General features: G+C 39.5%; 1 protein-coding gene across 8 annotated transcripts in view; it reads right to left on the bottom strand.

Annotated features, from left to right (window-relative positions):
• IQSEC1 (IQ motif and Sec7 domain ArfGEF 1) overlaps positions 1-17,378 on the bottom strand; it is a 468,208-nt gene that overhangs the window by 362,600 nt on the left and 88,230 nt on the right. For all 8 annotated transcript variants that reach the window (XR_012717459.1, XM_075286934.1, XM_075286933.1 and 5 more), the window contains exon 2: positions 5,760-5,789. Coding sequence is in view for 7 of the 8 variants with exons in the window: in XM_075286934.1 (XP_075143035.1) it covers positions 5,760-5,789 (30 nt within the window). In the remaining variant the exon portion in view is untranslated. The remainder of the gene's footprint in view (positions 1-5,759; positions 5,790-17,378) is intronic.

Here is a 17,378-nt window from a genome sequence, read left to right as displayed (position 1 = left end):
TTGCTCCTAGCCCCAGCACTGCCAATTCCTCCTCATACAAAACAACCCATCTGCTCTTTTGGGTCTGTACCTGCCACTCCTGTATCTCTCCAGTCTCCTGGGGGCAGCCCTCCTCATGGTCGCTTTGCAGGGTCATCTCCTCCAGTGCCTCGATCAGTTGATCTTTCGTTCTTCCCTGGTAACTCAGGTTTAGTTCCCGGGCCCTTACTTGTAGACTTGCCATAGTCCAGTTCCTGTATTCTGAGGTTGTGGCTCCATTAATCGCTGAGCTGCTGTAGTCCATCTCGCTGTCCGCTGTTGATCCCACCACTGCCAACCAGTTGTCACGGAGCAAAGGTATACGTCTTCCTCCGGATGGTCTTTTGAATCAACACGGACGCAAGAGGTCGGGAGACAACAGCAATTTATTGTAATCCACAAAGTTAGTAGCCGGCAGCGGTCACATCAACCGTAATAACAATAAGTCCACAGAAGTCACAATCCAATGATAACTTTGGTTCCTTGGTCCTGTAACTATATCCTGGCTCTCTGCAGAGCTGTGCACAGGCCGGCTAACACATACTAACTGCTAGCTACAACTATATACTAAGACTGTTACTTCCTCTATCTGTGGGTGGGGAGGGCTGAGTCACAGATCCTTCCCCCCTCACCTATACCAAGGAGAGCAGACTCCCTGTCTCCTGTGGACAATGCACCGTCCAACATCTTCTTGGAGACACTGATCAGATTATCTCCACCCATTGTCCTCACTGGTCCTCACTAGTTAGAGGTATTTGCATACAATGTGCTAACACACTAGACCCTAATCAGCCAACTACACACTGATGTTTACAACAGGTTAGAGAATACATTCCACATGAAATATATATTACACATTGCCTATAGTATAGACTCTAACCATCCCGTGACAACAGGTGACAGCTCATTCAACTTCTTTTATGTGCAGTAAATGTAACGTCTATCTCAAAAATGTCTGAACCACTGTATAAGTAATGTTACCTCCTATGCCGCCCTGCAGGGCCCTCATTCCTGTTGTGTGAATTGAATATTTCTTTGTAATGTATCCTTTTGTCTGTACTTGACCTCTACAATATGGAAAGTGCTGTGGAATATGGTGGTGCTGTTTAAATGAAATGTATTATTATATTGATACATGAACAGAGTAACATACTGAAGACTGTTAAGACTAGAGAGAAAGAGAGAGCACAGGACATCGGAGCTAATGGTAGGGTCTCATTTGTGCAGGGCTCTCAGACGTTCGATTACACGTGGACACCGGCAGATCCATTAACTATAATGGGGCCCACCACATGTCCGGAGTGTCAAACACACAGAGTCTCTGGCGCAGATGTGAATCCAAGTTTACTTGTATAAAACAAGGGAGGTTCTTTTCTACTTGCAGATGTCTGATTTTCAATGTTGCTGTAAATATGTGGCATTTTAGCCCTATCAATATGCCACTTCATATGTCTGTAAATTCTGCACGCTGGGATCCACAGGTACCGCAAGTCAACTCTAGTTAGAAATGTAATAAGCCGTTGAAAGTGACTGAGATGTCAACAATTACTAATAAATAACAAAGTAATGAATGAAGTCATTCTACAATATTATAACTACATGTTAGTTGAATTACAGCGGATAAAAAAGAATGAGCGAGTGACTGCCATTGAGTGGCATAATATGACAAAGAAATTATATTAGTCACATAGCAGGAATTATGTCCTCACTACCTCAAGACGGGAGATTGTCAAATCACTCACATTCAGTCATCACAAGGAGTCATTAAAAAATCCTCAGGATTGTATAACCAGACATGTGGCAACCAAAGCAACAAATATCACAGCGAGGGCACGTCACAACGGCCTCAAATAATACATTATGGGCAATTTCACAAAACACATACTTACTAGGGCATCTCAATAAATTAGAATATCATCAAAGAAATTATTATTGTTATTATTTTTTTTTAAGTAATTCAATTGAATACGTGAACACGTATACTGGCCACATATATTATATTTAGTCATTACGAAAAGAGTGAACTTTTTCAAGTGATTATTTCTATTAATGTTGATGATTCTGGTTACAGCCAAGGAAAACCCAAAAGTCATTATCTCAGAAAATTTGAATATTATAGACCAACTTTAAAAAAAAATATTTAACACAGAAATGTTGGCCAAATGAAAAGTATATCTAGTAAATGCCATCAATACTTGGTGAGGGCTCCTTGTGCACGAATGACGGCATCAATGCGGCAATGTGGCCTGGATGGATCAGCCTGTGGCACTGCAGAGGTGTTATGGAAGCCCAGGTGGTATGATAGCAGCCCTCAGCTAGCCTGCATGTTGGGTTTGGTGTCTCATCTACCCGCTTGACAATAAGGTCAGGCGAATCTGCTGGACAATCAAGGCACATTGATACTGTGGTTATTAAACCAGGTCTTGGTACTTTTGGCAGTGTGGACAGGCGCCAAGTCCTGTTGCAAAATGAAATTAACATTTCCAAAAAGCTTGTGGGCAGAGGGAAGCATGAAGTGCTCTAGAATTTCCTGGCAGACATCTGCGCTGACTTTGGTCTTGATAAAACACAGTGGACCTACACCAGCAGATGACATGGCACCCCAAACCAACACCGATTGTGGAAACTTCACACTAGACCTCAAGAAGCCTCTCCTCTCTTTCTCCAGAGTCTGGGACTGCGATTTACAAATGAAATGCAAAATTTACTTTCATCTAAAAACACCTTTGACCACTGAGAAACAGTCCAGAACTTTTTGATATTCTAATTTATTGAGATGCTCTGGTAGCTTCTGCTTGTTTAGTAGCGATAATCTCTCTAGTGCTCCACAAATGTACATTGCAAAGGAAGAATTCACATCTACATGAAGGTACAGGACACAAAATATATCATCCAATTTGTGATTGCTTTTTGTGAAATTATACCACAAAAAAGGGACAATTGAGAAGTTAATGCGTCATGGGAATGGGTCACCAGAAAATTACCTGTTTTCTTAAGTTTTATGGTAAACATATTTTTTAAACAATTTCTGGTTTTATTTTTTAACTTACATATCAGGTGTATTTAAAAAAATTTTTTTTAAATAAGTAAATAAAACCCCCTGCAGTTCTGTTTTCTGCAGATTTCTTTGCAGCAATACCTCACTTCTCAGCACAGTGATGATCATTTATATGTAAATAAGACACAGAATCCACCAGTCACAATAGGCGATTTCACATTTTATTGACTCCTCATTATGCACAGAGCATGCCTAGAAAACTCTCCCATAGAAGTCAATAAGGTCTGCTCCAGACTATTGTCTCTATTGCTCATGTTCCATGCCCAGGAAGTTGACAAAAGTTGGAATTGCAGGATTTTTAGGGATTTTAAAATATAGATATGGAACTACAAAAGCTGTCTCTTTACTTTTACATGCTGCTCATCCTGTTACCACTTTTGCAAAAACAGATACCATATCAATGCGGAAAACAACTATTTCAGTGATAACTAAGCACTTTACAATATGACTATTGCAAAGTGTCAGCTAATATCTAATACAATGAGACACAGTGAGTAGATTGGGTAGTCTAGTTATACATAGGTCTTATTTTAAGTAATAGGACACCATCATCTTTAGGACACCATCATGGCAACCACAGTGCCTATCGTGCTCCTTGCCTCTCTCTGCTGTCTTAGATGAAATTATAGTGACCCTTTAATTAATTGTGTAATATTATCCATGCGATATGACAAACACATTTTTCATATTCCATAACGCTGCACAGGAAAATATTCTTAGTCATGTAAGTCATTTAAGTGCTGAGCACAATGACAAATAAGCAATTTTTGAGTTAAATCACCTAATTCTGTAACCTTGAGCTGGCGGAGAACAATCAGAATACTGATTATAATTACTAAGAGAAGGGATCTATTATCAAGAATGTTGGAAATTAGTTTTTTGGATAGGATTTTCATTTGACGCACCTTATCTAAAACAGTCAAATACATTTCTTTCCTTCTGAAATGTAGTAGTTTCCCTAGAAAGGCTTAGGGATATTTAGTGAATCTGCTAGTAATATGGAATATATTGGTGTATAATGTAAGGTTCTATATTATTTTTAACAATGTATAATTCAAATTTACATGTATATTTATATCTGGCATTTCATGGGTTTATGCCTCATCTGTTCTGTTGTCCCAACTACAGTATAAATACATGATGAACAAACATATCAGCAGGTAAAGCCACGATGGACAAGACTGAATCAATGGTCAGGTATATCAGGTCAGCTGTATTATCTGGTCCGGTCACAGCAGCAGCTTGTACACATGGACTACTGCTGCAAGGCCATGTGGCACAGGAGGCCTATTATACGACAGGTCTTATGTGGCCATCATCATCAATAAATGGCTAAGAGCCTATTGTGATAATTGCAATACTTGAAGCAGCACTCAAGCTATATACGTACCATGTGCATATTAAAGTGCCTAAAGCAAACCTGTCAAATGGTTTTTGTTGTCCTATCTGAGAGCAGGATATGATGGAGGGAGAGAAGGAAAGCTCTACAATATATAGGTTTATATGATTTGCAGCAGTTTTTGAGCAAAAAGCAGAGTAAATCCTGACTGACTCCAAGGAAAGACTGCGAGAGTCTGGAGCACAATGTATACATAAGATGACTGACTGCCTTTTGTGCATATACATTAATACATAGAAAGCCGTCAGTCACAGCGTATAGCGTAAACAGGACTCTCACTCTCTCCTAAGAGTCCTGTCAGAGTTTCTTCTTCTTTTTTACTCAGAAATCCTGCTCCTCCTCATCATATAAATCTATATTTTCACAGAACTCAGCTTCTTTCCCTGTATCAAATCCTACTCTCAGACATGGCAGCAGAAATCACCCAATTGGCTCACTTTAACCCTTTCCCGACATCCGCCATACTAGTACGGAAGTCGGGCGGCCGCCATTGCCACGTAGTGTCTGCTGTATCATAATAATCACGGTTGGTGCCCACACCGATCGTGGGCATTAACCCTTCTGGCGCCTCGGTAAAAGCTGACTGAGGTGCCATTTTGCCGGTGATTGCCAGCACCTGGAGCAAGCTCCAGGCCCGACGTCACGTTGGCATGACAGACAGAAGTCTTGTAAAGTCTCCCTGGCCTGTCTGCAGTGGTTTTCTTTTGCAGGCTGCTGTATGCTCTATGACATTTTTTTAAAGCCATTTTGCACCTATTTACATGGATCCTAAATTAAAACAGGTATCTTGAGGAATCCAATAAAATAGACAAAAATAAGACAAGTCCCATTTTTTGACGTTTTCTTAAAATGAACTATCAAAAGAACTGATCAATTCATGAATATATAGTGATTTTAATGCAGTCATGTGACATTAAAAAAATGGCTGGTGTAGGGCTGTGAACAACGTTTGTGTGAATAGAGTTCAAGAGTCTGTACTCTGGATCGGGTGTTGTACCATAAGCAAGGTTTGTGGCAGAGAATAAAAACATAATAATAGGACATAATGAAGTAAACAAAACAAATCTACCTAATTCTCTCTGCCAGTAATACAAGTGCAATCCAAATACTATTATCCTACAATATAATATATGCTACATATGAAAAACCATGTAGGCACAGCATAAAATCATAAGAGGAAATGTGTACATGTGCAGATGCAGAAAATGCAGATACTAAAAGATACTCCATAGTGGGGAATGAACACATACTTACTGTAAAAATAAAGAATAAATGATAAATTACCTTACATTTCTTGGCACTTCTTCCTCATACCTGAAAAATACAAATACATTTTTAACAAAGTAATATTTTTAAAAGCATAAACTCTACAATACCTTGTACAACACAGTAAAAACCAATTTCCCACACAGTTTCTAGCAAATCACGTTATAACTAGTTTTGGTTCCAGCCTAAATATGTTATTGTGGAGAACATGGCGGCTGGTGGCATGCTGAATTTCTATAGCATACAATGGCTTCTAAACCACAAATGTCATAGCAAGGCTTGACCAACCATCAGTCAAGAAACCCTGGTGCCCTGGTAACTGAGCTTAGGTGTCTATGGGTAAACTCTATAGGCTAAATACTTTCTGTGTCAGCTCTCTAAAAGGATAGTAGATCATCACCCTGCATTACCGCAAAAACAAGAGCACTTTTGATACCAATGGTTGTCCACCTGTGCCCTTAAAAATGTACAAAGTACAAGTAGCATCAACCGGCGTGACGGCAGAAGAAGAATCCAACAATGTAGTCTATTATATTACACCACTGTCTTGTAGAGCAGATTCACATATTTGCCAATAAAAGGGAAAGCTTGGGTATTGATTGCCTGACTATGAAAAAATCTAAATGTAAGACTCCAGCGTAATAGTGCCCCCACTGGGCAAATGATCCTGAAAAATGTTAACATGCTTGCTCCATATTACTAATGAGAAAACATTGAACCAAGCATCTCAGACAGACTCTGGAGTGCAATTGTTTTATGCTGAAAGAAAAAGCAGCAAATAATGCATATAGATTGTGTTCCGTATAAGCCGTATTTCAGGATAATGTGCACTTAAAACATTTCAGGGCTGGATTTCAGCTACAATGTACAGTGATAAAACATTCACAAAGACATCTGCTATAAACATAACTACCACGTTATATTCCAGAAATAGCACAGGCTGACATTTGGAGCAGTCATTGTTGCAGTTCAATATGCAATCCAGCAACGTCCCCTACAAAGATACCACTCAAATCCTAAAGTTCACTTTCCCCAAATATACACTTTAAGATATCTTTGACACTAGGTCCACACTAGCGTTCGTGTTTCCAATCCTTGTGTCCGCTTGGGGAACTGAAAAGTGGAAAACTCTATCCATGGAAAAATGTGGACCCCATAGATTATATCGGGGTTCGCCTGGTTTCTGCTTGAAGTTGACAGAGAAAAAAGACCCGCTTGCAAGACTTTTCACTCTGCTTATCTTAAGTGGAATGGGGAATAGAGTCCCCACACGGTCACACAACACTAATGTGACCATAGCCTGAGTCATTCGTCTATCATGCTCTGTGCTGACCTAGCTTTGTATTCACTATTGGTGTAATGTACCTGCAGGGAAATGCATACAACGTATACATTAATGTAGGTCACAGGTTCATACAGTTGTACGCCACACACTAGTAAATGTCACTTGGTGACTAGTATAAAAAAAAAAAAAAAGCAGAGAGTATATACTGTGAAACTTCTCAAGAAGACCAACTCTTTGAGAAGACTATTCCCTTACCAAGACCAGATTTCCAATTTTGCTATTTATTATGCCTACTGATCATCTTCTTTAAAGGGATCATATCAGTCAGACACATTTTTTTTCTAGGTACCACGTTGGAATAGCCTTAAGAAAGGCTATTCATCTCCTACCTTTCGTCGTCTTCTCCGTGCCACTGTTCGCCTACAATCCCGTTTCTTGTCTATATGCAAATGAGCTCTCTCGCAGCACTGGGGGTGTCCCTAATGCTGCGAGAGAACTCTCTCCAGTGCCGTCATCTTTGGCTTCTTCGTCTGGCGGTGGCTTGTAACTTCTAGGCCTTGGGCAGAGCCGTCTGCGCATAACAACAGGCCACGAGAAAATGGCTGCTTGCACAGTATTGTAAGCGGCCATTTTCTTGTGGCCTGTGAGCATGTGCAGTCTGCTCTGACCAGGCCTGAGGCTTAGAAGTTACAAGCCACCGCCAGAAGAAGAGACTGAAGATGACACTGCTGAAGAGGATGGAGGCGGTGCTGGAGTGAGTTCTCTTGCAGCATTGGAGACGCCCCCAGTGCTGTCTGAGTGCTGGGGCCCGCCCCCCGTGCTGCGAGAGAGCTCATTTGCATACCGACAAGAACCGGGATTGTAGGTGAACGCAGCACGGAGAAGACGACAAAAGGTACCTAGAAAAAAAATGTGTCTCACTGATAGGATCCCTTTAAGAAGACCACCCAACTAAACACCAATTGTGGATGGTCCTCTTAAAGAGGTTTCACTATACTTTTTTGGTGTGATTCCCTGTAAAGTATACAGAAACACTCTTCTGTCCATTTCGGGGGGGGGGGTCACAAACTTCATTCTTGGGAAGGTGTATAGGCTTCAATTTTAGTCCCCATTAGGGTAAGTTCACACTGAGATTTTTGGTCTGGAACCCAAGGCTAGCATAAAATAGAACCCATTGAAGTCAATGGGAGGCTTTTCTTTTCAGCGCTGAAATTACACACCAAATTCCTCACCATTTTCCTCTGTGTGAATGGACCCTAACACACTCAGTGATAGGATTTCTGCTAGCAAAAGAGAAATGTGAAATTCAACGCATGATTTCATAAAAAGGATCCAAAACTTGTTAATATAGTATATTACAATATTTATTACTTTCACAAATGTTGTCAGAAACTCAAAAGCTTACTAACACTTTATTAACATGCCTGTTACTAGTTTTGGGGGCCACCAAACCACTGGAGTTTAGCTTTCTAAAAATGCCGCCATGATAACTGTCTTTACTAACATTTGGGACTCATCGCCAGCTGTATTGGTTGCCCCATTGTTGCGCTGAGGACAGAACACCTTGCTTTAAAGCTTTACTTTTACAGGGGTGTCTTTAGAAAGCTAAACCCCAGCTGTATAATGGCATGCGAGTGGTTTAGCACAACTATATATAACTGGAGATAAATATAGACAATTTTGCAGACTTGACAGAAAAAAGTAAACTCTAGGACTTCCATCTGCAGGTGATATTTTAGACGAGAGCCTCTTTATAGAACATATTTGATGTACTAGCAGAATTGTATGAGCGTACCTGTCACATTTGAACTCCCAAGCCTGTATGTCTATTGTAATTTGTGGCTGCGTGATCATCTGGTAAAGGCGCACATCTTGACATACTACAATCTGATCACGCCAGGACATAAACTGTTTCTACTAAGATGAAGCATATAATTTATCAAGAACTGTCATTCCCATTGAGATGTCAAAATACAGGCAGCAAATTGAAAGCTACAGACAGCTCCTTATTCACATACAGCATCTATTATCTGTTTATTCATTTTATATTACAGCAAAGCGATTACTGAGATGTGGATGTATACAGCATCCCTGCTCCTTGGGGAGGGGATTTTGGCAGGTTCTTCCGATCTAGTTGTTAACATTATGTACAAACCAGAACCCGTTGGCAGGATAACCTCATCTTTGGCGCAATATCTATGAACCAATCAGCCAATCAGAGAGAGGTTTGGCCACTTATAATAGTTTCAGGTCGAGTAGAAGAGGAAGGGAGAGTGTTACTGCAAAGAAAGGTTTTGGGAGGGCTACAAAAAGGGGGAGGCCTCTCTGGTTAAGGGGCCAGTAAATTGTAGAAGGAAAGGGAAGAACTACAACAGGGCTGAGACATGCTGAAATGAAAGTGAGGACAGGTGTGGTGAAGCAAGGCCATATTGTAGAAAAGGACTTGTGCGGCACGGTAAATGACATCAGAGATCACACTGGTGGTATAGCACTTGCTCCACCAGAAGCCATGACAGTAGGCCTAGGTGATTTTTGCCTAAAAATAGAATCTTAAATTTTATTCAAGCTTATTGGTGACTATCAGTTTTAATATGGATTTTCATGTTTTTGCATAAAGAGACAGCAATATGAAGAAATAGTTTTATAGCAGGTTCTAGTTTTTTTTTGTTTGTTTTTTTGATAAATAGAATAATGCCACATGCAGAGCTATTCTAACCATCAAAAGTGATGAAAACCCATGGAAAGTATGGACAGAGTCTTAAGACTCCTACTCCCTGCTGTATTGTAACTGTGTACAATGCTCAAGTAGCACAAAGCCATGAAACAGCACCTATAGAAGTACAGGAGAGGACCCCTGTGCACCTTCATGTTCCCTATATTTTATATGGGGGTGAAACAATCTAATAGATGCCTTATGGCAGAACTATTTACTTGAAGAAGCATTGATCCTTGGCATCAGACAATGGTATACTGAGTGTCCATAACTCCATACCATAACTACAGGACCTACAGAATGTAAAGCCTCCAAGTACACAATTTAGTGAAGTGCATGAGTCCTAAATCTCATGGGGGCAGATAAATACTATACAACTTTTAGACAGTGCAAAGTTAGACTAGACAGTGTTAAACTACACCAGATTTTCCAACGTGTCTAATGCGGTTTATAAGTTTAGCATACTTTTAGATTGCCTAGTCTAACATTACACCACTAACAGTATTAGTTGGCTTAGTTTCTGAGAAATAAATGTGCCATAGTTTTGTGTATTAAGTCCAACCCCTTTTCAATCAACCCCACCCACCTGCCAGATGAGGCGCAGAAATTGTTAGAAAGTGTTTAGAAAAGATAGAGATCGAGGCATAAAGAATTCACACCATTTTTTTGGAACAATCTACACCAGAAATCTGAAATCAATAAGGGACTGAAGATTATCATGTGGATCCAGAGGGGCAATACTAATAAGCTATGAAGGGTATGTCAGGGTAAATTTAGCATTTAGATAATATGGATGCATGAGAAGCATACACTACCTTTTAAACTCTTTTAGTTTAAAATCTATGGGCATGTTGGTGTATCAGGAGTTTTTCCTAATGCATACACTGACCATGCACCATAGACATAATGTGAATTATAAGGGTTTTTCCCATCTCCCTCTCTCTTCTTCTCACTTCCTGTATTTTTCCACAAGCCCGTGGGCAGTTTTGATTGTTTGATGGACAGAACTGTATGAAGTTATGAATAAATATAGATATTGCCTTTACCATGAGAGATTATGTATTATGATTGATAGAAATTCTTCAATAATACAGATCAAATATGCATAGTAAGTGTATATTACATTACGCAGGTTTGGAGAAAACTTACATGCTGCAGTAAACTTCATGTTACCTTTGTGCTTATGTAGAGAGATAAGAGATGGTGCCTGAGCCTTTATCAGCAAACTGCAACTACCTGACCTGACCTGTGAGCAAGCATAGTCCATAGAACTCAGCCCCCCTCCCCTCTATATAATCCGATATAAGGAGATAGAATAGGCAGAGTTCCTTGACAATGATGTGAAAACAATGGAAGAAATAATTTTACATAGCAGGGTCATTCCATATCAAGTGATCCAAATAGGAATATTTTTTTTACCGGACGTCTTTAGATTTTTTTTATTTTTTATGAAGTACAACTTAAGTTAATTACAAATAAAAAGTTTTGAATTTTTTTCTTCATCAGTTAATTTTTTATAGACTTCTAAAGTTTTGAAAAAGTGTGAATTTTGGCCTGGTATGGCTTTACATTTTTTAACATATCTTGGGCTAGAATTAAGATAAATAGGTGGGAGAGGCATCATTTTTCTCAGAGCGGTACCGGCTTTCATTTGATATGTCACAAGACGATGTTTCTTTATATTTTGTTTTGGAGAAATCAAATTCAAAATTTTGATGCACAATTGTGAAAAAAATCGTATGTTCTAAAATTTTGAAAAAATGCATTTGTGTTACTTGTGTTCTTGGTTATATTTGTACAGGTTTTCAACTTGGGACCAAATTGGGATCAATTTTTTTTAAAAAAAAATTTTAAGTCTTGAATCATCTGATTTTATGTTTGTGTGAGCTTCTTCCTTTTTTCTTTTCAAATTCCAACTTGCTGAATTCAACATTTACATGCAACAATAAAGAGAAACAAAAAACAAATCCCATAATTGCCAGAATAAATACATCTTATCATCATAACACAACTTGTCCAGCATTTTCAACCTGAATGCATTGAACAAACCGAAAGAAAAGAGCTGCTCATATCCTCAAGTGCGATTTTCTAAATAGTCTCATCCTAATTATATGTTAACAAGAGTACAAGAACCAATATTTATAACACCTATTTCTACATGTAACAATTGTTTTTTATTACCGTATTTTTCGGACTATAAGACGCACTTTTTTTCCCCCAAATTTGGGGGGAAAAGAAGGGTGCGTCTTATAGTCTGAATGTGGTGCCTGGCACCCACCGTAATAGAGAGGCGGAAGCCGGAAAGGGATAGACGCCGGGGCCTGAGACATCGCTGTGCTCCTCTGCCCTGCATGAAGCCAGCAGCGGGAGGAGTGATGCTATTCTGCTCCTCCGTCCCCCCGCCGCTGGCTTCATGCAGGGCAGAGGAGCGCAGCGATGTCTCAGGCCCGGCACCTGTTCCAGCGTCTATCCCTCCCCGGCATCCGCCTCTCTAGTACAGCGGATGCCGGGTCAGTATCGGTGGCCCCTTCTCCCCCGGGGCCGGTCCCCACCGGCCCCGTACCTGTAGAGTTGCAGGCCGGCTCCTGCGCGGCGATATCGCAGGAGCCGACCTGTTCGGGTGACAGCCGGGAGCCTAATGAGGCTCCCAGGCCTGTCACTGCTGTATTAGTATTGCGGCTGGTCTCTATGACCAGCCGTAATACTAATAGACAGAATGTCCCATAGACGGCAATACAGTTGTACTGCCGTCTATGGGACTTGCAATTCAAGCCCCGGGGGGGAATAAAATAGTAAAAAAAAAAAAAAAAAAAAAAGCTTTAAAAATATGAATAAAAGTTCTAAATCACCTCCTGTCCCTAGAAAAAAAAAATAAAAAAAAAAAAAATATATATATATATATATATATATATATATATATATATATATATATATATATATATAATAAACCACCGGGGTTTATTTCAATACAAGGTGATCTAAGCAATAGATATTCCCCAAAATGGTATAACTAAAAAGTACAGCTGGCCCCACAAAAAAAAACACTCTATGCATCCCCGTACAGCTGCAGGGTCACCTGTCAATGTGGCCTTGCAGCTGTTGCAAAACTACAACTCCCATATATTAAATATTTTACCATTTTTTGCTTCAAAATTTTTTTTCCCTATTTTCCTCCTCTAAAACCTAGGTGCGTCTTATAGTCCGAAAAATACGGTATATCACTAAACATGTAATTAATTAAGAAAAATAGTCCAGTAGATAAATCCTCATTCTATAAAATATGAACCAATCAAACAATTAATAGGACATTTTTAAACTACTGGCCTTTTATCATCAATTTGTCCTTTCTAGTGAGTGAAATGTAATCTTGTCCATAAGCGCTTACTAGCAATGGCCATTTCCTTTTGTGTCAAAGAGTATGTACGGCCTGTCACGGTGTTAGGCTCCACCTGAGTTAATATCTGATTTTTGTTGACTTGTAAAATGTCTGGTTTTCTTGGCTACACAAAGGATGGTGCTGGACCAGAAGGATGCAAAAAAAATCAAATTTTATTGTCTTCATTTTCACAATCTTTGGAGAGTACAGTAGCCAGCCACCAGCGCCGATCATATTCACAGGTCACATAACCAGTTATGTCATCCATTGCCAATCTTGTGCCGCCTTCTACCACTTCATGGACTTCACTGTCATTTTAGACCACAGGCTGAACAGATCTGAATTCAAGATTTTCGGAATGACACTGTAATAGTTATATTTTAAAATATTATCCCATCGCGATCCCAACTTGAATTTTGGTACAGATGTGGCTAAGGGCATAGCAGGCCCATGTGCATTTTTTTGAAATTTTTAAATAAAACGTTTTTTTTCGGAAATGCGTTTTAAAATTTTACGTTTGCGTTCACATGGGTAAAATATTAACAAAGATACTCTTGTGACATATTTGGTGAAAGCCTGTATAGTTCTGAGTAGAATGGCGTTTATTTTGTTTCTCTATCTTTTTTCTAGCCTAAGTTATGAGGAGAAATGTAAAGGCAGGAAACACCGAAATTCGCACTTTTTCTGAACTTTGAAAATCAATTAAAAATCCAAAAAAATTTCTAGAATTTTTTTTTCTTCACATTTTGCATTCTCTGACACACTATTACCAAATGACAAAATCTCAAAAGAATTAAAAATATAGAGGGAAAAATCATTGGTTCACTTGACACGGAATGACCCAGCAGGTAAAGGAAGCAGCATTGCCAAAGCAATGTATTTAGGACAATTCTTGAATGTATACAAGCTGGCATTATAGATAGCATCCTTGAGGAGGGAATATCCCTTTCAACTTTGCCCATTTTGTGCAAAATACAGTAAATGGCTACACAATGAGCCACAAACAAAAAAAATATATCTCCATTAGCTTGACATTAACTTGTCACTCCTTCTGACATGTCTATTTTAGCAAATACTTGTGCTGTACTTCTAATACTCATCCTCGAAATTTATACAAAATTTGACAAATAGGCATCACCAGTTGAAAGAGGGAGTATTCCTACAGACTTAATCTAAGTTCACACGTGTACTAGTCACTGGTTGTGACTGAATAGTACAGGACATGCCAGTGTTTCAGCGGCCCCATTCCTTCAATGAATGGGAGTCGCAGAAGCATAGCTGCAAAACTGGACAGGAAGAGGACCAGTTCTGAGTTTTGTGGCCCGGGCTGTTGGCCCACACACTGATCTGTGTAATACACGGTCATGTACATGGACCAATAGAAATGAATGGGTCAGTGTGCTATCCAAGAAAAACCTACAATCATCTGCAAAATCCTGTGTAGGGACCCTTTTGACAAGATGAATGGTAGCGTCTAGTTGTCAATTTATTCATAAATATTCATGAGTAGAGATGAGTGAGTACTGTTCGGATCAGCCGATCCGAACAGCACGCTCCATAGAAATGAATGGATGCACCTGGTACTTCCGCTTTGACGGCGGCCGGCCGCTTAACCCCCCGCGTGCCGGCTACGTCCATTCATTTCTATGCGAGCGTGGTGTTCGGATTGGCTGATCCGAACAGTACTCGCTCATCTCTATTCATTAGGAAGAGCAGAGGAACAGCACAATATACAGAAGAGGGATGAGAAAAGAACACATGGCAATTACAAGAACTTACTAAAGCAGGAGAGGTTACAAGTCCTGTTTAAAGGGATTTATCATCAGAAAATGACTAACTATCTAAACCAAGTTTTTATGTTAAACATTTTTTTTTTTAACTTTTTTTGTGATTTTCTACATTACAATCTATACATATATATTTTTTTAAAAAAATATACTATATTTTGTAATGTTTTCTTTGGTCACAAGGCTTAAAAATAGTATGATACTTGCCAATTCTGTGGCAGACAAGACAGACAGGAGTACAATAAAAGCTAACACCTCTATAGATAACACCACTAACCCTTCCTTGCACCAGCTACTGGTAATAAGTTATATCACAGCTTATTTACCCCCCCACCTGCAATGAACATGTGTAGAAAACTCTCCATAGACTATTGCTGCCTATGTCCATGAGACTGCTGTAAGGCATGTCATTGAATGCTGTTAACAGAGCCGAGAAAAAGCTCGGGCAAGATGGCCTCCCTCATAATCAAGTGCAGAAAATAGAATTTAAAAAAAATCTACAATCTACATTCCCTTTAAGAATTTGTAATTCAGCAAGAGAAACCTATGGAAATACTCACTATAGCATCCAGGGAGAAATCAAGTCCTACTAGTATGACAAGTCAACGGCAATCCAGAAATGTTCCCTCTCCATTCATCACAAACGTGTTAATGAAGTAATTTGTGGTAAAAATCTATAGACTCAGATTTAATTGATTCATATCAATCAAGTTATAAAACTTGTAAGTGAAATTGGATGGAACGGTACAAAATAAAAAAGTAAAAGCCTCTATAGCATTTTACCGTCTTATTAATCACTTTTCAAAGAAATACAAACATATCTAATGATATTTATCTAATTCCCACAATGATAAATAAAAAATAAATAAAGTTTTTAGTTAATCAAAGAAATACATAGTGATATATAAAAGCCCAGAGACAATAAAGATAAAGAAAGCCATCTAGTTACTTGTGACTTTGGTAAAACATACAATTTAAAGGAAAAAGGACAAAACTCCCCTGCACTTGGTGGTCATGTTGAATCAGCAGCTCAGCTGGAACCAAATGAAAGCTGAAGGGGAAGAGATAGGAGACAAAAGACGTGATTCACACGAGAAGATACAGGCAGAGCTACCTTAGGTGCACACTTAAGAGTTAAAGGTCAGAAAATAAATCTAAGTCACCTATTGAAAGAACATAACAATGAGGACAGGGATCGTGGTTACATTTCAGCACAGCTTTCATTTGGGAAGAAATACAAATGTACGTAGTGGATAGACCAGTTACCATAGATGCTATACTACGTATCCTGTAGAATTGGTAAGAGGCATAACCTGAAGCTCTTGAGCCTTAATCCAAACTATGTATCATCCTTAAGCACCAGGATCTGAGAGTGACTTCGACCTCTGCACCCCTTAAAGTTACGTCATTGGATAGAGAATGAAGTGGTAGACGGCGGAAGGAAAACTGCAGATATAATACAGGGGTGATATATTTATAAAGGCGAGGAGGGTTACCTGAAATTTGAAACATTTATTCTTGTAAGGGAGCGTTCACACTACCGTCGGTGTCTGACAGCTAGTGTACGATGTTAATGTCCGCGAGTGTCCTTAACTGTCTGTTCACAAAGATGTCCGAATTTTCAAGTGGACCGCAAAAACCTACATGTAGGTTGAAAAATCGGACATCTTTGTGAACGGACAGTTAAGGACACCCATGGACAGTAAAATAACGCACCCGATGTCCATTTAAATCAATGCAAAATGTAATGGACACAGCTAGTGTCCGATGCCAATGTCCACACAAGATTTTGCGCGGATATTAGAATCGGACACTAGCTGTCAGACACCGACGGTAGTGTGAACGCTCCCTTAGAGGGGTTGCCCAGCCAAATATATTTGTGGGAAATAAAGGCTGAGAATGTAAAATAATGGAACAAATCATGCCCCAAAATTCTCACGCCATTCCTGCCCTAGTACTTTTTGGGTTCCCCACCAGTCTCTATTTTCTGCTCCCCCTTAATACACCACCTATTACTGACCAAGATGGGTCATTGCTGCTGTCAATGCTTGGCCAAGAGGAGAGGTAGAGAATGGTGGGGGACCTTGGATGTGTAGCAAGGGGATCCCCCACAATCACAGGCCCTGAAGACTCACCTATTCAGGAAGGCCTACAACCCCCAAATAACACTGTCACCACACCACCACCTGAACAATCTCCCCCTCACCTTCTGTCTCTACCCCTCTCCCTCATAGACTGTAAGACCTTGCGGGCAGGGCCCTCTATCCCGCTGTGCCAGTCGGTCATTGTTAGTATTATATCTGTTTGTATATTTTGTGTAGTGTATGTAAACCCTCAAATGTAAAGCACCATGGAATTAATGGTGCTATATAAATAAATAATAATACCATAATACTAAGCAAAGAATTCATGAGGCTAGTATGAATTATTATTTTACACTATTCTCAGCCTTATAAAAAAAAAAAAAAAAAAGGAC

The sequence above is a fragment of the Leptodactylus fuscus genome, chromosome 9 (assembly GCF_031893055.1).
Source record: "Leptodactylus fuscus isolate aLepFus1 chromosome 9, aLepFus1.hap2, whole genome shotgun sequence".
In the NCBI taxonomy this organism is placed as follows: Eukaryota; Metazoa; Chordata; class Amphibia; order Anura; family Leptodactylidae; genus Leptodactylus; species Leptodactylus fuscus.
Note: the sequence above shows the minus strand (reverse complement) of the source record. Positions and strands in the feature narration are given on the sequence as shown.